At 45.7% G+C, this 25,388-nt stretch overlaps 1 protein-coding gene across 4 annotated transcripts; it reads left to right on the top strand.

The window, feature by feature from the left end:
• Nucleotides 1-1,301: 1,301 nt before the first annotated feature.
• On the top strand, nucleotides 1,302-20,243 carry LOC139532695 (transcription activator BRG1-like). 4 transcript variants are annotated; one of them, XM_071330929.1, is made up of 31 exons: nucleotides 1,302-1,720; nucleotides 4,967-5,224; nucleotides 5,406-5,541; nucleotides 6,272-6,697; nucleotides 6,943-7,041; nucleotides 7,324-7,880; nucleotides 8,561-8,734; nucleotides 8,850-9,032; nucleotides 9,196-9,243; nucleotides 9,600-9,730; nucleotides 9,961-10,015; nucleotides 10,491-10,754; nucleotides 10,893-11,056; nucleotides 11,303-11,369; nucleotides 11,511-11,621; nucleotides 11,751-11,993; nucleotides 12,083-12,196; nucleotides 12,365-12,472; nucleotides 12,602-12,688; nucleotides 12,809-12,855; nucleotides 12,973-13,139; nucleotides 13,407-13,570; nucleotides 13,759-14,025; nucleotides 14,444-14,521; nucleotides 14,742-14,960; nucleotides 15,085-15,356; nucleotides 15,514-15,619; nucleotides 18,221-18,322; nucleotides 18,576-18,714; nucleotides 19,197-19,333; nucleotides 19,566-20,243. In XM_071330929.1, the coding sequence occupies exons 2-31, from the start codon at nucleotides 5,009-5,011 to the stop codon at nucleotides 19,596-19,598; spliced, it is 4,914 nt and encodes a 1,637-aa protein (XP_071187030.1). In that variant the 5' UTR covers nucleotides 1,302-1,720; nucleotides 4,967-5,008; the 3' UTR covers nucleotides 19,599-20,243. The 4 variants fall into 4 exon arrangements, with proteins under 4 accessions (XP_071187030.1, XP_071186857.1, XP_071186940.1 ...); XM_071330756.1 differs by having other exon boundaries at nucleotides 15,511-15,619; XM_071330839.1 differs by having other exon boundaries at nucleotides 9,193-9,243.
• The last annotated feature ends 5,145 nt before the right edge of the window (nucleotides 20,244-25,388 follow it).

The raw sequence follows: 25,388 nt of genomic DNA, 5'->3' as shown, positions 1-25,388 counted from the left end.
TTGGAAAAGCACCCCTCAGCCTCAGAAGATGCCCTTCTGGAGGCATGCAGCCATAGTCATTATACCCTAATCTAGGCCTATTTGCCTACTAGCCAAATAAAGTACAGAGCATGCACGATGTGTGCAACTCATTCCAACATATTTCAACATTTAATTCATCCTTCATTCAGTTCAGCCAGTCAGTCAGTATGTCATCCATTCTATGATCTGAGTTGCAATAGGAACTAAATCAAAGAGAATAGAACAGTCTTATCTGTTTGTTTATTGAAATCCATGTGTGTATTCAAAAGTATCTAAATTCTCAAGTTGCCTATCATTTTAATAATTCAATGTTTAATTTAGGCCTATCCAAATAAAACAATGGGCCATCAACTTGTAGGCATTGCAATGTAGGCTATAATTTTGGTACTGGTGTCTTGCGGAATAATTGTAGGATTCTATTTGTGTTTTATTACTGTTTTTATTATAGGCCTCTCCTTTAAAAAGAGACCCTAGCTCACAGGCCTCTAAATATAGCCTCTGAATACATTTTAAACAAAATAGTTGAAGAAGCAAATGCAGTGGCTGATAGAGAAAACAGATCTGGCAGTAAGAATAGGCTATAGATAGTCTTGACCATTTGGGACCCCTTGGCTATTCCGCTCAAGACAACACTTAATAGCCAACACTTAATATTTTGTTTTGTCTCGTTATTTGATATGGATATAGCCTCTGTGTGATGGGGTTGTGCAATGCAAATGGCTATAACAAGCCTACATACAGGTTGGAATTCACAAATACAACAGTCAAAATGCCTAATATAAGGCCTACAGTCCGTGCTCCCAAATACTGGAAAAGGTGTGATTCATTAGGTTACATGATCACTACAGTAGCCCCATGTGGCTATAAAAATAAATTATGCAATTATATGTCCGTTAAATAACACACATATTTAGATAGTGGAATAAGCCTAGCCTAAATCATGTTTACTTTCTATTTTGCAGCTCTGGGGTTATTCTAGACAAGGCTCTTCTGTGTCTTTATAGTATCATTCTCGCACAAGTCATTTGCTGAAGGACCAGGCCTATCTACTGAGTGGCGAGCCCGAGTGGCGCAGCGGTCTAAGGCACTACATCTCAGTGCTAGAGGCGTCACTACAGACACCCTTGTTCAAATCCAGGCTGTATCACAACTGGCTGTGATTGGGAGTCCCATAGGGTGGCACAATAGGCCCAGTGTCGTCCGGGTTTGGCCGTCATTGTAAATAAGAATTTGTTCTAATTGACTTGCCTAGTTAAATAAAAAAAGCTAGTGTGGATATCGGCAAATGCTTTTTTGACATTGCACATTTTATTCAGGCAGAAAAATGTATGTAAACGGAGCTCAATTGATTTCATTGTTACTGTCAATGACTACTATCAACAAGGATCCCTCATTATCTTATTTTACTACATGTAAATAACTTGTACACCCATCCCCCACGTCGACATACTTCGTCCGCATTCTTCTCTGCAATGGGGCCTAGACTGGGCATGCGTTGATTTTCCAGTCGTTCATGGGGATGAACGTGTAGGGGGGGCGCTCTTGTATCACGGTTGCTGTAGTGAAGGCCGTTCCTTGGCGATACAATCAGACGAGAATTGGGGGTGGTGAGAGAAAAAATGCTAACAGGCTAGGTCGCTCTTTGTTTCTGGCTAGCGTTGGAAATCGAAGGGACCTATCGGCGAAGGGTGATTTCAATGTAAGTCAGATTCAAAAGTTGTATTTTTAAGACTTCGTCGATGGTATCCTTAAACAGATTATTGATACGTAATTTCAGTTTCTTTCTTTTGTTTATCGTTGGAAGGAACGTTAGCCTCTAGACGAACATTTATTAGTCTTGTCTGCAATGCAGACTGGCGGCAGAGTGAAATTAATGAATTGTGTTTTTTGTAAATGTAACAGTCTAGCTAGAGCGGGGGTACGGGCTGCAGGTTGGATCAATCAACTGAAATTATTATTTAACTTTTACTCTCTTGCTGTATCTCCAAAGTCAGCAAAATAACCCAATTCTCACCATACATTTTGTTACGACAGCATGTTCGGCTAGTAGAGACTATACCAGCTAACGTTAGCCAACTGTCTGGCAGTGTTTCTTAGTTTTTTTTAGTTTTCATTTTATACACATTTATTGTGTAACTAGAAAATAATATTTGTTAGCACATCACATGAGTGAATTGTTTCTAACCTGTGTTGTAAACGGAACTGAGTTACTATACATAGCTAGCTTTCTAGCCAAGTCAAGCTATGCTAACTACACCGTACACCACATTAGCTTAGCATCCGTTAACTGTTTTTTTATAACGTTGGTTAGTTAACTTCTATAACTAAATATTTAGCAAGTAGTTAACGAAGTCTTTAATTAATTAGTTAGCTACCGTAATTCAATTGCTACGATTACCAACTGCAACCGGCAACTATGTCCCACTAGTTAGCTAAATATCCGTGTTTTACTAAAGCTAGCTAGTTTAAGTCAAGTCGCCGGTAGCAGGGTTTACAGTATCAAGCTACTACTGTCTCACCAAAGAGAATGCATCACTCCTTGGACATAACTGTTAACATAACAATATCTAGTGAGGAGGAACGACAATAGATTCCACTCTCAATCGTTTAAATAGCTAGCTATAACGTTATTCGTCTCACTAACATGAATGTCATGATGTCGACAACTTTACCCACACATCATGGTTGCTGTTTACCTTTTATGTTGTTTATTCTGTCGGGAGTGTATGGGGGTTCTTCTTATGCATGCAGCTGCTGCTGGGCAGCATCATCCGAATCACCTCGTCTGAGTGTAAGGTTTCCAAGCAAGAACTCCCCTCATTCTGTCTATCGCCACACACTGGAAGAACATTTTTTTGTCATTGGAGCATATTTCTGTCCAACAATCTATGTGCAATTATTATATTCCAGTAAAGCAATTATTAATAAAAGTAAACCATTTATAATTTATTTATGATATAGGTTGTATTATCAAAGGCGGGGCACTTCCTGTAATCATCAAGAGGTCTTTAGGTAGGTGTCTTTCAACAAATCAAGTGCTTCATATAACGAACAGATGTAGACTAACTTCCCAACAATGTGGAGAAAAATATAAAAAATAATATGACGAATAGCCAAAATACACAATGAGTAACGATAACATGGCTATATACACGAGGTACCCCTACCGAGTCAATGTGCAGGGGTACGGGGGAATTGAGGTAGATAGCTATGTACAAATAAGTAGGGGTAAAGTGACTAGGCAACAGGATAAATAATAAGTAGCAGCAGTGTATATGATGAGTCGGAGTTAGTGCTGAAGGGGGTCAATGCAGACAGTCTGTGTAGCTATTTGGTTAACTATTTAGCAGTCTTATGGCTTGGGGGTAGAAACTGTTAAGGGTCCTGTTGGTTCCAAACTTGGCATGTTGGTACCACTTCCCATGCAGTAGCAGAAAGAACAGTCTATGACTTGGGTAGCTGGAGTCTGACCATTTCTAGGGCCTTCCTCTGACCCTGCCTGGCATAGAGGTCATGGAATTCAGGGATGTCGGCCCCTGTGATGTACTGTGCCTTACACACTACCCTATTTAGTGCCTTGCATTTGGATGCCAAGCGATGATGCAGCCAGTCAAGATGCTCTCAATGGTGCAGCAGTATAACTTTTTGAGGATCTGAGGGCCCTTGCAAAATCTTTTCAGCGTCCTGTGGGGGAAGAGGCATTGTCGTGCCTTCGAGACTGTGTTGGTGTGTGGAGTGGACCATATTCTTTAATGGAGTTGTGTTCGGCCATGCAGTCGTGGCTGAACAGGGAGTACAGGAGGGGACTAAGCACGCACCCCTGGGGGGGGCCCATGTTGAGAGTCAGTGTGGCGGATGTGTTGTTGCCTACACGCACACTTTTGTCTTAAGTTGAGAATGCTTGGGCTAATTATCTTGACAAAATGAGCCACCTTGTGACTGAAGCAGAAAATAAATAAACTAACTCAGGAGATGTGTGAACTGTGCTTTCAGGTTCTATCAGTCTGGTGTCTTATTTTCTACTTTTTCCCCCTAATCCTACTTGTGTATATTTGTGCCAGGTGTGCATATTAACACAAACCATACTCAAATGACTACAAAAAGGCTATCTTGGGAATTGGATCTTGTTATTCAGACCAGCTGGTGTATTTTGGGTCATTTGGGCACACCCGAGAACCCAAAGCTCAGAGAACACAAAGTCCATTTGTGGATGATGGCTACATAGAGATCATCTGGTACGCACCAGGGCTGGGAATTGCCAGGGACCTCACGATACAATATTACGATACTTAGGTGCCGATACAATATTTATTGTGATTCTCATGATTCTATAGACCCTTTTACAGTACATGAAGCACTAGCGTTACACGCAGATGCGCGTGACTCTTGGCTGCAGTAAGAATCTGTTGCCATCTGCGCCCATTCAACAGCCAAGATTTACGTTTTCATACGCTTACAATGATGTTTTGATTCTTGCTTGAAAAGTCGCTGAGATTATATTTCGTTGTCTTTGCAAAATAACTATTTTGGATGCATCAATTGTTAGCTAGAATCCTAACGCTCATTGATAAATGCTGTAGCAAAAGCTAGCCAAAGAGCCATTTTACTCGTTGACGTTGAAGTATTTAAGTATAATGCAGTTGATTTGTGATAATGACACAAATATTATATTACGCAGGATATTCATACGTGCCTTAAAATCCAATTATAATACCATATGTCTGCTGCAGAGGGACAGGAGTCATGAGAAAACATGTTTTTTGATCCATCATGGAAATAAAATTGCAACAAAAAAGCCTCCCTATTTAAAAAGATCATGGAAAACAAGCTATGAAGGAAAACCACTGGAGATTTGGTGCAGGTACAGCCAACTAACGCAAACAAATATTGCGAAATTGTCAAAAACAATTTGCTCAGTATCATTTGTAATTTGTCCTCTCTGCAGAGTGGAGCTTGGTGCTGTCAAATTCTCAGACTCGGCTGAGAGATGTCCACCCCAGACCCCCCCATGGGAGGGACGCCTCGGCCGGGCCCCTCCCCAGGACCGGGGCCTTCTCCAGGAGCAATGATGGGCCCCAGCCCTTCCCCGGGCTCTGCTCATAGCATGATGGGACCCAGCCCAGGTCCCCCAGCCTCTGGACACTCCCACCCACAACAGGGGCCCTCAGGATATCCTCAGGAGAATATGCATCAGATGCACAAAGTAAGACAGAAAATGGGCATAACTGTAATGTATGTAAAATGTCTGCTATGGTCTGCAGTACCATTTCATTATACTTTTTTTGCATTAATCTATTCTTCCATTACTGTACCTAAGAAATGTATGTGCTATCTAAGTAGGACATTCTTATGTCAATGTATTAATGTGTATTGTCTTCTCCCAGCCTATGGAAGGCATGCATGAGAAGGGCATGTCTGATGACCCTCGCTATGGACCAATGAAGAGCATGGGCATGAGACCAGGTGGAGGCCACATTGGAATGGGACCCCCTCCTAGCCCCATGGATCAACATTCCCAAGGTACCATACCATGGGGTACTGATTAGATTGGATAGAGGAAACATTGACTCTGTTATTGAAGGAGCTTTACACAAAAGGTTAACTTATTAGCTTTCCATATGATCTAAATATGGTGCTTATGATTTTAGAGTTAAGCACAATTGTTTTTAAAGCTGATTAGCTGAAAAGAGAATGCTAACTCGTGTAGACTTGTGTGCACTTGTACTGTGAACTCAACCAGCTAGTTTCTCCTCTTTCACTTCTGTCGTTTTGTTGGGTAGCGTGAGCAGCAGACGCTCAGTGGAGGGGCGGGGCATGAGGCTTCCCCTTTCAGACAATGACGGTGGCAGCTGTCTGCTACAAAACTACTCAGTCACCAAGGAGAGAGGGACAGGGAGACCGAGGGGCTGTTGAAATACTGTAACACAGGAGAGGGTGTTTTTCTGTTCACTCTTCTATCCTGTATTGACTGGTGTGACAGAGGGCGAGGCTCAGCTGTAATGTGTGCATGTCTGTTAGAGACTGATTTGTAAAGTGTTTGTTTAGACAGTCCAGCTCATAATCATAATACCAGTCTGGATATGGTTAACATTTCTTCTGGTCTGTTAGCATCCATTTCGCCACCATTTTCAATGTATCTAGCCATTTTATTGGTCATTCAAATCAGTTTCTTACTGTTAAAGGGACAGTCATGCCCTACCATTCCCAGGGAAGATGACTTTTCTCACCTGTGCTGTTGTCTCCTCCCCAGGCTACCCCTCTCCACTGGGGGGTTCTGAGCACTCTCCCAGCCCTGTGCCAGCCAACGGCCCTCCCCCCGGCCCCATGATGCCCTCTGGCCCAGGTGTCCCCATGGAGAGCGGTGACCCCCAGTCCATGGGCCAGCAGAACCGCGTTGGGGTCCCAGGTCCGAGTGGTAGTTCTGGGCCAGGCGGGGTTGGGCCGGGTGGACCCACCCCCTTCAACCAAAACCAGCTGCACCAGCTCAGGGCCCAGATCATGGCCTACAAGATGCTGGCTCGCAGCCAGCCCCTGCCAGACCACCTGCAGATGGCTGTGCAGGGCAAGAGGCCCATGCCAGGGATGCAGCAGCAGCCAGGGATGCCCAACATGCCACCTTCCTCTGGGCCTGGGGCGGGGCCTGGACATCCACCAGCAAACTACAACAGACAACTTGGTGAGGGGGGAATGTACAAGTTTATGCTACACAGTCTGTCAATGAGTTCTGCAACCTTATGAATGACACACAAATGCTGTCTGTCTCAAACAAATAAAATAAATACTTTGAATGCTGAACAGGGACACCTGGTGGTGAAACTTAAACACGTGCTCTCGGCTCAGGCACCATTTTCTACGTTAACTAGACTTCAGTAGGCATGAATGCCCAGGTAGTGTCTGATCATATCTAATGTAATCTTGCAGGAATGGTAGGCCCAAACATGCCTCCTCCAGGACCCTCAGGTGTTCCCCCTGGTATGCAGGGACAGCCCACCAATGGACCCCCTAAACAATGGCCCGAAGGTGAGCCTCAGCTTGACCCCTGGGCAGTGATTCACCTGTGTGTGAGAGGGCACTAGTCTGTAGTGTTTTTAGTCCATGTTCTTCTCTTTCCTGTGCTGATAATTTCACCAGACCTATCACAAGGGTAGGCCGTCATTGTAAATAAGAATTTGTTCTTAACTGACTTGCCTAGTTAAATAAAAATTAAACAAGTAATACACACATATTGAACACATAATCATTGCACCAAAACACTCTGTGGGATGGTAGAACTAATAACTCTTTCAATGCCGTATGTTCTAGGGCCCATGGTGAATGCTGCTGCTCCATCCAGTGCCCCCCAGAAGCTGATTCCCCCTCAGCCCACTGGCAGACCCTCCCCTGCTCCACCCTCCGTGCCCCCTGCTGCTTCCCCGGTCATGCCCCCCCAGACCCAATCCCCTGGGCAGCCCCCCCAGCCCCCACCTATGGTGCTGCACCAGAAACAGAACCGCATCACGCCCATCCAGAAGCCCCGTGGTCTGGACCCAGTGGAGATCCTCCAGGAGAGAGAGTACAGGCTGCAGGCTCGTATCACCCACCGTATCCAGGAGCTGGAGCATCTACCAGGGTCTCTGGCCGGAGACCTGCGCACCAAAGCCAACATCGAGCTCAAGGCCCTGAGGCTGCTAAATTTCCAGAGACAGCTGCGTCAGGAGGTAGTGGTCTGTATGCGTCGTGACACGGCCCTGGAGACGGCCCTCAACGCTAAGGCCTACAAGCGCAGCAAGCGCCAGTCCCTCCGCGAGGCCCGCATCACAGAGAAACTGGAGAAGCAACAAAAGATTGAACAGGAGCGTAAACGACGCCAGAAACACCAGGTACACAGAGGGGTCGGGACAGAACCGGCAGGTACACAGAGGGGTCGGGACAGAACCGGCAGGTACACAGAGGGGTCGGGACAGAACCGGCAGGTACACAGATGGGTCGGGGCAGAACCGGCAGGTACACAGAGGGGTCGGGGCAGAACCGGCAGGTACACAGAGGGGTCGGGGCAGAACCGGCAGGTACACAGAGGGGTCGGGACAGAACCGGCAGGTACACAGAGGGGTCGGGGCAGAACCGGCAGGTACACAGAGGGGTCGGGGAAGAACCGGCGGGTACACAGAGGGGTCGGGGCAGAACCGGCGGGTACACAGGGGTCGGGGAAGAACCGGCGGGTACACAGAGGGGTCGGGGCAGAACCGGCGGGTACACAGAGGGGTCGGGGCAGAACCGGCGGGTACACAGAGGGGTCGGGGCAGAACCGGCGGGTACACAGAGGGGTCGGGGCAGAACCGGCGGGTACACAGAGGGGTCGGGGCAGAACCGGCGGGTACACAGAGGGGTCGGGACAGAACCGCCGGGTACACAGAGGGGTCGGGACAGAACCGCCGGGTACACAGAGGGGTCGGGACTGAAGTTCACAATCTAGATGTCAGGTGATCCTCACATTCTTGTAAGACCTCCAGTGCTTTGCGTTGTATTGTATAGACACTAATATTCTGAGGTTTTTGTATAGGAATACCTTAACAGCATCCTGCAGCATGCTAAAGACTTCAAGGAGTACCACCGCTCCATCACAGCCAAGCTCCAGAAGGCCACCAAAGCTGTGGCCACCTACCACGCCAACACTGAGCGCGAGCAGAAGAAGGAGAACGAGCGCATTGAGAAGGAGAGAATGAGTAGGCTGATGGTGAGTGACCACACAGCTGCGTGCTCGTTTACACACTCACTATTAAATAGCCATAGATCTACTCTCACACCCAATGCCTCTAACACCTTTCGTCAATGTGTGTGTCCTTCCCTAGGCTGAAGATGAGGAGGGCTACCGTAAGCTCATTGACCAGAAGAAAGACAAGCGTCTGGCCTACCTGCTGCAGCAGACAGACGAGTACGTGGCCAACCTCACCGATCTGGTCAGAGCCCACAAGGCTGATCAGGCCCTCAAGGACAAGAAGAAGAAGAAGAAAAAGAAGAAGAAGAAGAAGAAGGTAAAGAATGAGGCCAAGGACAAATGTTGAAAGTGCATCTTTCTGAAGTTCCATTTGTTGTATTGTGTTACCTTGTGTTTTACTGCGATATGCAGCCCCCCGTGTTTCCATTGTTGAGCCTGTCATTGCAATATGAGAAATTGATGTTCATGTTCCCTAGAAGCCAGAGAGTGGGGAGGGCCAGCCTCCTGCCCTGGGACCCGACGGAGAGGTGAGTTTCAGATCCCAGTGAAAGATTTGGTCTGATAAAATCCAGACAATAATTCCCCCCCAAGATTTTTGACAAAGTCATCTTCTCTGCCATCAGTTCATGAAGAACAATATAATGAACGAATGTAAGCCCCGTCACTCAACATTTTAACTAATAGGACCTTTTCATGTCTGGTAATAGGCCATTTGCCTCATGAGGTGTTGATAAGAAACTGAAAAGTAGCATTGTTTCCAGGCTCCCTGTTTTTCACAAGGCCACAGGAATACTTGTTTAATTTACCATGAAATTATCATATTGACAAGTAATATCACACAGTTTCCAGTCAATTTCTCACTCACTCCCTCTTCCACTCTCAGCCTCTGGATGAGACCAGTCAGATGAGTGACCTGCCTGTGAAGGTGATCCATGTAGACAGTGGGAAGATCCTGACGGGGCTGGACGCGCCCCGGGCTGGCCAGCTGGACACCTGGCTGGAGATGAACCCTGGGTCAGTTAAACAGAGCTTGCTAGGAGACACGCATGTTTACCCGACTGTGGGAATAATGACGACACGAGAGCCTGAGCAATGTGAAATACCATTTTCCTTTGGAAAGAATGAACATTGTACAATTCTAAATGCCTTTCACACTGTTGCTTAGCCATAAGTACATAAACACTGTCATCTCAAAACAATGACATCAGGCATCACAACTAATCATTTTAACTTTTCTCCTGCAGGTATGAAGTGGCTCCTCGTTCAGACAGCGAGGACAGTGGCTCAGAGGAAGAGGAGGTATGTACCTTACAGAGACCGCAATGCTCTCTCCTTACCCCCCACTTTCCCCTCTAATATATGTATATCGTAAACCTCAAGTCACCTTTAAATAAATGTACGCAGACCGCCGTGGATGAGACCTTGCGTGTGGAGTCTGTTCAGAGGCGTACCACTCTCGCCTTGGGCTATCAGAAACTGGGCCATTGCCAAGCCCAAACTAATGTAACCTTTTCTCTGCATTGTGTACTATGAAGCTTATATTAATGTAAATCAAAACATATTGTGCTGTAAATATCTTTACTGGAACAGAGATCTTTTCCAGGTTAATCTTAATCCTGACCAGTTCATGGGACAAGCCGTGTTCTAGTTTCCATAAAGAATATTTTATTCCGATTCGATAACATGTCTTTTGACTTGACCTTGGCTGAGACAATTTGAGCCAGGCTGTGTGGCATCTGTATCTGAGTCCATCCTCTTGCTCCGCACCCCTCAGGAGGAAGAGGAGGAGCCCCAGCCCTCCCAGGCTCCCACTGAGGAGAAAAAGAAGATCCCAGACCCCGACACAGAGGACGTGTCTGAGGTCGACGTCCGCTACATCATCGAGGGAGCCAAGCAGGATGTGGATGATGAGTATAACAGTGCCGAGGCGGCGTTCGCCCGAGGCCTGCAGTCTTACTACGCTGTGGCCCACGCCGTCACTGAGACGGTGGACAAACAGTCCACACTGCTGGTCAACGGGCAGCTCAAACATTACCAGGTGCACAGTCTACCCATGTGTTTCATTACCTTTCACAATGCTTACAAGAAGTAACGTGTCAAAAAAGAAGAGATGACGCACACCTGATGACCTTGTGAGACAGTAGAATGACTGGTTTGTGTCCCCCTCACATCTAAGATCAAGGGCTTGGAGTGGCTGGTGTCTCTGTACAACAACAACCTGAATGGGATCCTGGCTGATGAGATGGGTCTGGGCAAGACCATCCAGACCATCGGCCTCATCACCTACCTCATGGAGCACAAGCGCATCAACGGCCCCTTCCTCATCATCGTGCCCCTCTCGTGAGTCCCTCTGCCTCTCCTTTCCTCTAGTCACTTCTCTGCTCCTTTATAGACCGGGACTGATGCACTATTTCTGTTGTTTCAATCGAGATGTTCTCCTGTAATTATACAGATACAAGCGCAGAAGGGCTGTTATGGGTATTTTCCACAGTCATGGGTATTTTTGCCTTGTGTTATGTCAGTGCGACCTTGAGGTGGACAGAGAAAGTATATGTTTATAAATGTATCTCCCGTCTTTGTTTTCAGAACTCTGTCCAACTGGGTGTATGAGTTTGATAAGTGGGCTCCATCTGTGGTGAAAGTCTCTTACAAAGTGAGTAGCCCTTCAACGCTTCTTCCAGGGTGAAGTTTGACAATTGCGTAGTAGGTGGTCCGCATGTACATGTGAATATCCTTTGATTATAGTGTTCTGTAGATGTAAAATTGATGTGTGTTCTACTATGTCTATGTCCAGGGCTCACCACAAGCTCGCCGGGCATTCCTCCCCATCCTGCGCAGCGGCAAGTTCAACGTACTGCTCACCACCTACGAGTACATCATCAAAGACAAGCAAGTGCTGGCTAAGGTAGGGACCCACCTCTTCAAATCACCCTGTGCAATTATACACCGCCTTAGAAATGTCCCTAGTCAGACAGGTAAACCTATGAAAACTTCCATTTCAACTTCTCACGCCACTGTACTCTTTCCCTCTCAGCTGCGATGGAAGTACATGATAGTGGACGAGGGCCACCGTATGAAAAACCACCACTGTAAGCTGACTGTGGTTCTGAACACCCACTACCTGGCCCCGCGGCGTCTGCTGCTGACCGGCACCCCGCTGCAGAACAAGCTGCCGGAGCTTTGGGCCCTGCTCAACTTCCTGCTGCCGACCATCTTCAAGTCCTGCACAACCTTCGAGCAGTGGTTCAACGCCCCCTTCGCCATGACAGGAGAGAAGGTGAGTTAGTCAGGGCTGTGGAGGGGGGTGTTTTGGAGACATTGGGGTCATCATGGCTGGACTCATACCCCCCTCTCTCTCGAACCTAGGTGGATCTGAACGAGGAAGAGACCATCCTGATTATCCGTCGTTTGCACAAAGTGCTACGCCCCTTCCTGCTGCGCAGACTGAAAAAGGAAGTGGAGTCCCAGCTGCCTGAGAAGGTCTGACTCCTGTCAATCACTTGGCTTTCAGTCTCCAAGGACAATAAAGATCAATCAATTGATTTTTTTCAGTACTTTAAACTCATATCTGTCCAATCAATGCAATGTTTTAACCTGTTCTCTCCGTGTGTGTGTGTGTGTGTGTGTGTGTGTGTGTGTGTGCCCCAGGTGGAGTATGTGATCAAGTGTGACATGTCGGCCCTGCAGAGAGTGCTGTACAGACACATGCAGGCTAAGGGTGTGCTGCTCACCGACGGCTCTGAGAAAGACAAGAAGGTAAGGAGGAGTAGAGAACCCCCGTCACTGCTCTCCATACACCCCCTAACAACTGACAGGGGGTCAGTTATACTGGGCTGTTTAGATGGGTACTACAGGATGACTAAGTGGCAGAGTGTTGTGTTTCAGGGTAAAGGAGGCACCAAGACCCTGATGAACACCATCATGCAGCTGAGGAAGATCTGTAACCATCCCTACATGTTCCAGCAGATCGAGGTACAGTGCAAGGGCCTACCTCAACTCTTCCATGAATTGAGAAGAGATGTTGACTGAAGTGTAAGATTGTGGTTAAAGCTTCTCATTTTAACCGAATAGTTGTGACTCGTCTGTTCACAGGAGTCCTTCTCTGAGCATTTGGGATTCACTGGAGGTGTAGTGTCTGGGTAAGCAAATCTTCTGCTGACGTTGCATGTTGACGCTTCATGGTCTTGTGGTTGATCTTACTATGTGTGGTGCGTTCCCTCATCCACCCCTCTGTTCTCGTCCCCTGCTCCCTCCAGACCTGACCTGTACCGCGCAGCTGGGAAGTTTGAGCTGCTAGACCGTATCCTGCCCAAGCTGATGGTCACCAACCACAAGGTCCTGCTCTTCTGTCAGATGACTTCCACCATGACCATCATGGAGGACTACTTTGGCTGGCGCAACTTTAAGTACCTGCGTCTGGACGGTGAGAGGCGGGATAGGAAAGTGATTTAGTCTGGTGCTGGGAAAATGAATTCAAGACAAATTCCAGAAGTATTTTGTACTATGAGAAATACAGAACTATGTGTAGGATTTGTTTTGTACTTACAGTATGCAGTTTACTAGAACACAATGGCTCAACATTGTGATGTGGGGAGGCTGATGTACGTTCACGAGCTCATGTTATTTGCAAATCCCTCCTGCTGTTGTTCTGTGGAAACTGGTAACTAACACCATTGGTCTTTGTCCATAGGAACCACTAAGGCTGAGGATCGTGGGATGCTTTTGAAGACCTTCAATGACCCCGACTCTCAGTACTTTGTGTTCCTGCTCAGCACCAGGGCCGGCGGGCTGGGCCTCAACCTTCAGTCTGCTGACACTGTGGTCATCTTTGACTCCGACTGGAACCCACATCAGGTTCAGCTCATTACCCTCTACTGTAGTGTTATGATCTAGGAATCTCACTGGAGTTATTGATATATATTTAGAAAACAGCTGGGATTAGTGGCTATTGAGGTGATTTTGTGAGGTAACATAGCCAACTCCGACCCTTCCCCTAACTCTGATCACTCACCACTCTCTTTCTCTCTCCCTCCCTTGTACAGGACCTGCAGGCCCAGGACAGAGCCCACCGTATCGGGCAGCGGAACGAGGTGCGTGTGTTGCGTCTCTGCACCGTTCAAAGTGTGGAGGAGAAGATCCTGGCGGCGGCCAAGTACAAGCTGAATGTGGACCAGAAGGTCATCCAGGCCGGCATGTTCGACCAGAAGTCGTCGAGTCATGAGCGCCGTGCCTTCCTGCAGGCCATCCTGGAGCATGAGGAACAGGACGAGGTCGGGGCCCCAGGGGGCTGGCGCGCTGGGGGGGCGTTGGTGGGTGTGATCACGTCCACCCACACGCCTCCCTACCATTTAACCTTTCTTTCCTTTTTTTTCTCTACCTTCTGAATTTAGGGGCTGTTCCTTTTTTTAGGTTTGGTTTCCTCTTCTCCTCTTCCTGCTTTCTTAAAAAAATTTTTTTTTTTAATTTATTTAATGAAGCTCTTTTTCAATAACATAGAACAGACTTCCAGCTAGGACGGCTACTATCTATACAGTTAGTAGGAGCAGTGGTTTTCTGGTAGACGTATGCATCACACGTATTGTAGGATATTCACTCCAATACATCACGCGCTACATGTTACAATGCACTTTATATGATACTAACATAACTGATAAGCATTCAAGAATTCTAGTTCAGAGACTGAGGCACCACTAACAGCCCTGTGCTCACCCTTTCTATTGTCTACAGGAGGAGGACGAGGTGCCTGATGATGAGACTGTCAACCAGATGATTGCCAGGAGCGAGGAGGAGTTTGACCAGTTCATGGTCAGTCCCATAATTCTTCAAGATTTACAGTAATGTAGTCTGAGTCTTGCTTGAGGCAACTGGAGGCTTCACTGTCAGTCTCTAGACTGAAGACTGCCCTGTTGGAGGCTTTGACACAACCTCAAGTCTGATAAAATGGCCGATACATAGACTTACGATGGAAATCTACCATTCTTCAACTGTTTTTTTCCTCTTTTCTTACACTGTACCTCCCCTCCAGCGTATGGACCTGGACCGGCGCCGTGAGGACGCCCGCAACCCCAAGAGAAAGCCCCGTCTGATGGAGGATGACGAGCTGCCCACCTGGATCCTAAAGGATGATGCCGAGGTGGAGCGGCTCACCTGTGAGGAGGAGGAGGAGAAGATATTTGGTCGCGGCTCTCGCCAGCGCAAGGAGGTGGACTACAGCGACTCACTCACAGAGAAGCAGTGGCTCAAGGTCAGCTATCCAACTGTTGTAGTTGAAAAAGATTTTAGCTAATAATTGAAAGTCCTATAACTGAGATTACCGTCCTCTATCGTCTATGCCCTGCAATGCTGATGTGTGGTTCCCCCTCCAACAGGCCATAGAGGACGGTAATCTGGAGGACCTCGAGGAGGAGGTGCGTCACAAGAAGACGACCCGGAAGCGCAAGCGAGACCGTGACGACATGCCCGGCCCAGCCACGCCCAGCTCCAGCGGTGGTGGCGGTGGTCGCAGCCGTGACAAGGATGAGGAGGTCAAGAAGGCCAAAAAACGCGGGCGTCCTCCGGCTGAAAAACTGTCCCCTAACCCCCCATCCCTCACCAAGAAGATGAAAAAGGTGGTGGACACTGTCATCAAGTACAAGGACGGGTGAGTTGGTGAGCTCCTATGTCTGGATGACAACTCAGTGAAGATCAGCACATGACAACATATACAAACACAACCTACTTTGTCATGTAATGGTCAGAGCAGAGCATGTTGAGGTGGACTAATCCCGGAGTTTCCCTGTTCTCCTATTTCACAGCAGCAATGGGCGCCAGCTGAGTGAAGTCTTCATCCAGCTGCCATCCCGCAAGGAGCTGCCTGAGTACTACGAGCTCATCCGCAAACCTGTCGACTTCAGGAAGATTAAGGTATGGCGCTAACCCTTTAATGTATCGGTTATAAGACTAAATCAAATCAAACTTTATTTGTCACATGCGCCGAATATAACAAGTGTAGACCTTACCGTGAAATGCTTGCTTACAAGCCCTTAACCAACAGTGCAGTTCAAGAAGAGTTAAGAAAATAATTACCAAATAAACTAAAGTAATAAAAATAACAATAAAATAACAATAATGAGGCTATATACAGGGGGCGCTGGTACCGAGTCAGTGTGCAGGGGTACAGGTTAGTTGAGGTAATTTGTACATGTAGGTAGAGGTGAAGTAACTATACATAGATAATAAATAGTGAGTAGCAGCAGTGTACAAAACAAATGGAGGGGAAGGGGGGGGGGGGTTAATGTAAATAGTCCGGTGGCCATTTGATTAATTGTTCAGCAGTCTTATGGCTTGGGGGTAGAAGCTGTTAAGGAGCCTTTTGACCCTAGACTTGTCGCTCCGGTACCGCTTGCCGTGTGGTAGCAGAGAAAACAGTCTATGACTTGGGTGACTGTTGTCTCTGACAATTTTATGGGCTTTCCTCTGACACCGCCTATTATATAGGTCCTGTATGGCAGGAAGCTTGGCCCACTGATGTACTGGGCCGTACACACTACCCTCTGTAGCGCCTTAGGGTCAGATGCCAAGCAGTAGCCATACCAGGCGGTGATGCAACCGGTCAGGATGCTCTCGATGGTGCAGCTGTATAACTTTTTGAGGATCTGGGGACCCATGCCAAATCTTTTCAGTCTCCTGAGGGGGAATAGGTTTTGTCGTGCCCTCTTCATGACTGTCTTGGTGTGTTTGGACCATGATAGTTCGTTGGTGACGTGGACACCAAGGAACTTGAAACTCTCGACCCGCTCCACTACAGCCCGATGTTAATGAGGGCCTGTTCGGCCCGCCTTTTCCTGTAGTCCACGATCAGCTCCTTTCTCTTGCTCACGTTGAGGGAGAGGTTGTTGTCCTGGCACCACACTGCCAGGTCTCTGACCTATCTTCCCTATAGACTGTCTCATCGTTGTTGATCAGGCCTACCACTGTTGTCGTCAGCCAACTTAATTATGGTGTTGGAGTCGTGGGTGAACAGGGAGTACAGGAGGGAACTAAGTACACACCCCTGAGGGGCCCCAGAGTTGAGGATCAGCGTGGCAGACGAATTGTTGCCTACCTTTACCACCTGGAGGCGGCCCGTCAGGAAGTCCAGGATCCAGTTGCAGAGGGAGGTGTTTAGTCCCAGGGTCTTTAGCTTAGTGATGAGCTTCGTGGGCACTAAGGTGTTGAACACTGAGCCGTAGTCAATGAACAGCATTCTCACATAGGTGTTCCTTTTTTTCAGGTGGGTAGCACTTCATGGCTACCGACGTGAGTGCTACGGGGCTGTAATCATTTAGGCAGGTTACCTTCGCTTCCTTGGGCACAGGGACTATGGTGGTCTGCTTGAAACATGTATGTATTACAGACTCGGTCAGGGAGAGGTTGAAAATGTCAGTGAAGTCACTTGACAGTTGGTCCGTGCATGCTTTGAGTACACATCCTGGTAATCCGTCTGGCCCCGCGGCTTTGTGAATGTTGACCTGTTTAAAGTTGTAGTCCGTAATAGTTTTCAAGCCCTGCCACATCCGACGAGCGTCAGAGCCGGTGTAGTAGGATTCAATCTTAATGCTGTATTGACACTTTGCTTGTTTGATGGTTCGTCTGAGGGCATAGCGGGATTTCTTATAAGTGTCCGGATTAGTGTCCCGCTCCTTGAAAGCGGCAGCTCTAGCCTTTAGCTCGATGCGGATGTTGCCTGTAATCCATTGCTTCTGGTTGGGATCGGTACGTACGGTCACTGTTGGGGGGACGTCGTCGATGCACTTATTGATGAAGCCGAAGAATGAGGTTGTATACTCCTTAATGCCATTGGATGAATCCCGGGAACATATTCCACTCTGTGCTAGCAAACAGTCCTGTAGCGTAGCATCCGCGTCATCTGACCACTTCCGTATTGAGCGAGTCCCTGGTACTTCCTGCTTTAGTTTTAACTTGTAAGCAGGAATCAGGAAGATAGAATTATGGTCAGATTTGCCAAATGGAAGGCAGGGGAGAGCTTTGTATGAATCTCTGTATGTGGAGTAAAGGTGGTCTAGAATTTTTTTTGTTTTTTGGTTGCAGATGTGACATGCTGGTAAAACTGATTTAAGTTTGCCTGCATTTAAGTCTCTGCCACTAGAAGCGACGCTTTTGGATGAGCATTTTCTTGTTTGCTTATGGCCTTAGAGTTTGTTGATTGCGTTCTTAGTGCCGGCATCGGTCTGTGGTGGTAAATAGACGGCTACGATTAATATAGATGAGAACTCTCTTGGTAGATAGTGTGGTCTACAGCTTATCATAAGGTACTCTACCTCAGGCGAGCAATACCTCGAGACTTCTTTAATATTAGACATCGCGGGAATCGACTAGGGAATCGCATTCAGTAAAATAGTCCTTCTGGGAGGTTAGGGGACTGACAAGTCACATCTAGCTGTCTCGTCCTGATCTTCTCAGTCCTGTGTTGTGCTCTACTGGTCTGATGACTATTCTGATGTCCTCTCCTCTTTTACCCTCCAGGAGAGGATCCGCGGCCATAAGTACCGCAGCCTGAATGACCTGGAGAAGGATGTGATGCTGCTGTGTAGTAACGCTCAGACCTTCAACCTGGAGGGCTCTCTGGTGAGTGTCTGGCAACAGGGAGGGAATGAGGGGAGGGCAGACCGTTGTTGGGCATGATAAGACAACGTTGTGGGGGTGCTGGGATATGGAGGGCCTGTTTCAGCCCAATGTATTACAGATCCGAGGAGACTTGTCACAACCTTTTTATGGTGAATTGAATGGAACCTCTCATACTCTGAAGAAATGTCACAGTAGCCTGTTACCCTGCTGCTGACATCTTCTATATTTCTCTGTGGCGTCTCTCACCCCCTAGATCTATGAGGACTCCATCGTACTGCAGTCAGTCTTCACCAGTGTCAGGCAGAAGATTGAAAAGGAGAAGGAGGAGGAGAGTGAGGGAGAGGACAGTGAGGAAGAAGAGGAGGAGGTGGACGAAGGCTCTGAGTCTGAATGTGAGTGTTACAGTATTTACATATGCACTTAGTATCATAGTCCACTGTTAAAAGGGCAATCTGCCGTTCAAACAACAACGCATCCCACCCTCCCCCCACCAGTGTTTGGTAAATAGCTGACTGATGGGGCTGTTGAAACCACTCTCAAATTCATAGACTGAGCTATGAATGCATAATTATAGTTTTAACCATGTTTTGAGGCTGTACAGTGTTTGTTTACAATTACATTGTTTACAAAGGAGTAAAACAAGATTATATTGTGGGTTCTGGTGGAATGTGACAATTTAACTCAGCTCATGAGGCATTTATAACTTATATTCTTCAAGAATCAATGGGTGTAAATCATTAATTGAAAAGTCCAAAAATAGATGTTGCAATCGGGGATTGCCCCTTTAAACTATTTAATAATTTGTTGTACTTTTGAGGAATTGTATACTCATGGATTTGTGTCCATGCTTCTTCTTTCTTTCTCCCTCTTTCAGCTCGTTCAGTGAAGGTGAAGATTAAGCTGGGGAGGAAGGAGAAGGAGGGCAGAGGGAAGGGCCAGCGCCGGAGGGGCCGTGGCTCCCGGGCCAAACCTGTAGTGAGCGACGACGACAGCGAGGAGGAACAGGAGGAGGTAAGACACGCACAAATGCATTGAGACACTACTTAACTGTCAATTTAAGCTTCCTTTCGAAGCCAGCAACACTGGCAACACTGATTAGCTTATGTAACTCAGAGCAGCAGTATTTTGGGGGGATTGTCTTTAACACTACAGTCTAGTCTACAGTAGACTAGGCTGGTGATCAACAAGCTATGTTGTATTGGGTTGAAGGATTAAGTGTTTTTTCTTCGGCCTTCTGTTCCAGGCGGGTTCGGCCAGCGGCAGTGAGGAGGACTGAACTGAACCACTCCTGTTCTGTGAGGACCAACGGCCCACTGACACCCTCGACTGGAACTTATATATTTTACCTAGATTCTATAGCAGGGAGACAAGCCAGTGGAGAGGGGCCTAGTTTTACCTAGATGAGCTGATTTTTAGTGAGAGAAATGTATTCCATAATTAAAATACACCATCAATAAAAAAAACACATAACAAAACAAAAAAAACACTTACATATTTAAGCAGGCAATCCTGGTATGAATAGCTGGACTGTATGTCTTTTTGCCTTGTTGTTTTCTCCTGGAAGTGATTTAAGGTGGACAGGGTTTGATTAGCAGACTGATCGTGGACCATAGGGAGACTTTGCTGACTTTTTAAGTGAGTTTGTTTTGTCGTTTTGTTTCCTTTGAGATGGAGCTGTGTGACCGGAGTCGCTGTGGTTTCTAAGTCCCTTGAATGCATGTCGTTTGGTCTGTGGAAATGCACCTGGGTGTGTCGTTCTATTATATCTCTGTTTAATTTAAGAATACAAGTGAGATAACGGTACGTTCCCCCTTAGGCCTTCCTCCGGCTACGAGTGAGAAGGGAAGGGCGGGACTCTGTCTCACGTCTGTGTCACTGGATTCCAAAAAGTACAATAAAGGCGTCTCGTAATTAAACTTTCCTCACTGCTGTTGTCTTTATTCACTTTATGCACTACACATGATTGATTGCTGTACCCTAAATGTGCTGAATGGAATGAACTGTTAAGCCATCTTTGACTAACTGTAGTTATCTTGTATGTATACTAGATGGCCCTCTCACCTTGACCAGATAACAGTACTGAATGCTTCTGGATGAAAAGCCATGGGTTGAAAATGTAGGTGTTTTGTTGATGTTTAGGTTGAAGATTTTCTCCTTGAGTCTGAACTGTAAACATGCTGACCACTAAATGAATGCTAGTTTGCTATGATAAACTGAATTATATGAATTATGTATTTTAGGCCACAGTGCTTTTATAGGCTTGTAGCACTCACACAGTTGTATTTCAAACAGTGTTACTCTGGGCATGTGTGAGATCCTGCCAGGGCTTCCATGCCTCTGATCTCAGATATACACCAGTTTCTTCTTCCTCAGGTCACTCATTGACCCTGCTGTTTTTTCCCGCTCCCCCTCACACTGCTTTGTTCCAGCATTGGGCTCATGTCATAACACCTGGACAAATACTTTTTCTCTGTGTGTGGAAAGTCGTTTTTCAGTAGAATGTTTTTGAATGGATCTGCAGTAGAGTCCGTTCTCTCCTCAAATGGTTTGTTAACTCATTTTAAGTGACTCTAAAGAGCTACCGTCACCGCATTAACCATGATGGCAGAGTTTCTGACTGCGCTGGGACCAACCTCTGACTAGCCTTATTATCCTATGTGTATATGGGTTAACATGGCCAGTTTATTTTGTGATTTTTTTTTTACTTTGTCATTGATCAGAAATACATTCCAATAAGAAAGCTTATTTGCTAGGAGGGATGATGGTCAGTAGTGGTGAAGTTGAGGTGAAATCTGAAGAGAGATGGAAAAGAATGTGATGGTTGAAACCAGGAGAACAGATCAGTGTACAGGATTTACAGCTGGTGACCCACAGGGGTGGAAGAACCAAGTAACCAATGGAACAGTTCCTCTCACTGCACTGTAGGCAGGCAGGAAGAGGAGATGGTCTGTTATGAACAAGGGGTGTGTCATGGATGTGAGCTGTCTTGAGGGGTTGAGTGGAGGGCAAGGCGGAGGGGCTGCAACCAGTGGTTATATGTTTCAACATGTATCTGCACAAGTTGTCTCACATTGTCATATCTCCAAGACTCGTGACATACGAGAGAAAGCTGGACAGCAAGGTTCCAACAGAAGTGACCTTGAGCGTTGGACACAAACTCTCATTTGAGGACAATGTAGTCATTTTACTATATATTATTCAGTATCCACCCAATGTATCGCTTATCTCTGCCTTATCCAATTGTCCAAGGGCAGAACATTGTAAAACAATTCTTAAAGCATACCGCTTCCCTCCCATTAGAAATAAAACCATGTTTTTGTATTGAGATATTAGAGCCATGTGTTTTCTGGTGTTTGATAGTTAAGTCTTGCCAAATAAATAATGGCAGTCCTTCCAACTGGTTGGTGATGGATTGCCCTGTTGTCTACAGACTGATGTTTTGCTAGGTGAAGGCCTCCACATGAAACATCAGACTAGTTAGTCTACATGCCAAGAACCTAGTGCTTTCCTAATTTTAACTTTATAATGCATCTAGTGCAAGGCACCCAATGTCTACGCAGCATATGCTTCCCAGGTCTGTCAAGATGATTCACTGGGCCAACAGGCTCTACTGCAGCTGGAGGATCCTAATCTGACTCTCATGTCTCCTCTTTTGTGAGGGAGAAACGACTCTCATTCCCAGCCAACCCACTGGACACAAACTGGTTGAATCAATGTTGTTCCAATGTAATTTGTCAATGTGTTGTGATGTGGAATCTACATGGAAAATACATTGGATTTGAAAAAAGTCATCAATGTAAACTGTTGTTTTGAGGGTGAAATTTCAACCACAGGATTTTGTTATCATGGTAACCAAATTCCAACATAGATAAAACTTGTATAAAATATGTAGAATACCTTTAAAAAAATGTCAGATCTTCAAAGTTATATCCACTATCAGAAGAAAAAAAATAACAGGCTGGGCAGAACCCCTTCCGTCTACAGTTACCCTTTGGTCTCCCATCCAGGGCTTTAACCAAGCCCAGCCCTGCTTCGCTATGTTAGTTGTCCCTGACTACTATCAATGTGCTATCGTGGCAATGATTGTTGATGGATTTTCACCTGAAAAATGAAATACACTGAACAGAAATAAAAACGCAACATGCAAAGATTTCAAAGATTTTACTGCGTTACAGTTCATATACAGTGGGGAGAACAAGTATTTGATACACTGCTGATTTTGCAGGTTTTCCTACTTACAAAGCATGTAGAGGTCTGTAATTTTTTATCATAGGAACACTTCAACTGTGAGAGACGGAATCTCAAACAAAAATCCAGAAAATCACATTGTATGATTTTTAAGTAATTAATTTGCATTTTATTGCATGACATAAGTATTTGATCACCTACCAACCAGTAAGAATTCCGGCTCTCACAGACCTGTTAGTTTTTCTTTAAGAAGCCCTCCTGTTCTCCACTCATTACCTGTATTAACTGCACCTGTTTGAACTTGTTACCTGTATAAAAGAAACCTGTCCACACACTCAATCAAACAGACTCCAACCTCTCCACAATGGCCAAGACCAGAGAGCTGTGTAAGGACATCAGGGCTAAAATTGTAGACCTGCACAAGGCTGGGTTTGATGAAACAAAAATAGAACTGTTTGCCCATAATGACCATCGTTATGTATGGAAGAAAAATGGGGATGCTTGCAAGCTGAAGAACACCATCCCAACCGTGAAGCACAGGGGTGGCAGCATCATGTTGTGGAGTGCTTTGCTGCAGGAGGTACTGGTGCACTTCACAAAATAAATGGCATCATGAGGATGGAAAATTATGTGGATATATTGAAGCAACATCTCAAGACATCAGCCAGGAAGTTAAAGCTTGGTCGCAAATGAGTCTTCCAAATGGACAATGACCTCAAGCATACTTCCAAAGTTGTGGCAAAATGGCTTAAGAACAACAAAGTCAAGGTATCGGAGTGGCCATCACAAAGCCCTGACCTCAATCCTATAGAAAATTTGTGGGCAGAACTGAAAAAGCGTGTGCGAGCAAGGAGGCCTACAAACCTGACTCAGTTACACCAGCTCTGTCAGGAGGAATGGGCCAAATTTCACCCAACCTATTGTGGGAAGCTTGTGGAAGGCTACCCGAAACGTTTGACACAAGTTAAACAATTTAAAGGCAATGCTACCAAATACTAATTGAGTGTATGTAAACTTTTGACCCACTGGGAATGTGATGAAAGAAATAAAAGCTGAAATAAATCATTCTCTCCACTATTATTCTGATATTTCACATTCTTAAAATAAAGTGTTGATCCTAACTGACTTAAGACAGGGAATATTTACTACGATTAAATGTCAGGAATTGTGAAAAACTGATTTTAAATGTATTTGGCTAAGGTGTATGTAAACTTCCGACTTCAACTGTATATCATCGTTAATGCTATTTAGGCCTATATAGCATTTGCAATGTTATCAATACTCAAATATCAACATTTGAAGGAGATATATAGTTGAAGTTGGAAGTTTACATACACCATAGCCAAATACATTTAAACTAAATTTTTCACAATTCCTGACATTTAATCCTCGTAAAAATTCCCTGTCTTAGATCAGTTAGGACCACCACTTTATTTTAAGAATGTGAAATGTCACTGTATCTGCTCCATCAGCATTCCAATAGCGGGAGCAGGGAGGGCAGCACAATTAATGACAGTCTCATTAGGCACTTCTGTGGTTCTCCTTTGCACAGTTTTAGAAGCTTTCATGCCCCATGGTGGGCTATTCAAGGGCCGGTCACTGAGAGGACCCACTCTCACCAGAGGAAAGAGAGTTGTGTGACTGTCAACTCCTATTATTGGTCTCAAATGTAGGTTAGCTTTCTCAGAATCCATGTGAAGGAAATACATCTCAATCCTGGAGTAAAAACCAATTAGCAATGATTCTTTTGTAAGGTATTGTAACATGAAATTGAACTGTTAATCTTTCATCTTGATGTAGTGTAGTATGATCCAAATCTGTCTGACATAATCTTGATTACATCTGTGTTACCACTCCCTGTTACTAAATAAAACACCATTGCTTCAGAAGGAGAGGGTAATAGCTATATAATTTGCTGTCATCATCAAAGCCTTGGCTTCTCCTGCCATCTTATTTCCAGCTACTGTGTGTAGCTAGATCCTCAACTCTGATGTGAAGCCACTATTAGATTACAGTTTTTAGCTTGTTCTATTAGATCCGAAATAATATAGGGAGCTGTAGTCAGTTACTGGTTGACAGAGGCATAGCAGGATGTCATACTAATACTGGTCGGGTCAGCAGACCCATGAGAACTAGAGCAGTTTGACTACACTTGTTTTGCTATTATTTATGTTGTCACGCGTTGCCGCTCTGACCATGAGGGAAAAACAGTCGTTTGGCTGTGGCGTTTTTGTCTTTTGTTTAAGAGATGGTGCGTCATTGCACACTGATGGACATTGGATAGATCAATATTAAAAATAGATAGAGCAAGCACAAACTAGATGAGAATTAGTCCTCAAGGCCATCATGATAGACCTGATCACATGTTCTGTGCTTATTGTTTGGTTCACTAACATCCTATTTATTTTTCTTCTCTCCCCCCACTCAGTTCTGTTGTATTTCATAGGGACAACCTCGAGGAACCCCAACAGCCTATGTCATTTTCTGTTTGTGTCTGGATTGAGCTGAGTCATGAAAATGTACAGTTTTATCAAAATGTCACAAGATAGATATGTAGAACCTGTCACTATTAAGAATCACCTTTATAGTTACCACTTTTACCAACTCCACGGAAAAGCAAGGAAACATGTTATGACCAAAACTTCAAACAATCTTTATCTATTGTTTTGACCAGGGAGATCCTGCTTTTGAATACTTAGAAGCGCCTGTCAGAATGAGCTTATAGACAAATATTTGTATGTCTTGGCCCGCCTCTGTGTGTGTGTGTGTGTGTGTGTGTGTGTGTGTGTGTGTGTGTGTGTGTGTGTGTGTGTGTGTGTGTGTGTGTGTGTGTGTGTGTGTGTGTGTGTGTGTGTGTGTTCGTGCGTGGAGCTTTAAG

Source organism: Salvelinus alpinus, chromosome 1 (assembly GCF_045679555.1).
Source record: "Salvelinus alpinus chromosome 1, SLU_Salpinus.1, whole genome shotgun sequence".
Lineage (NCBI taxonomy): Eukaryota > Metazoa > Chordata > Actinopteri > Salmoniformes > Salmonidae > Salvelinus > Salvelinus alpinus.
This window is presented reverse-complemented; position numbering and strand designations above follow the sequence as displayed.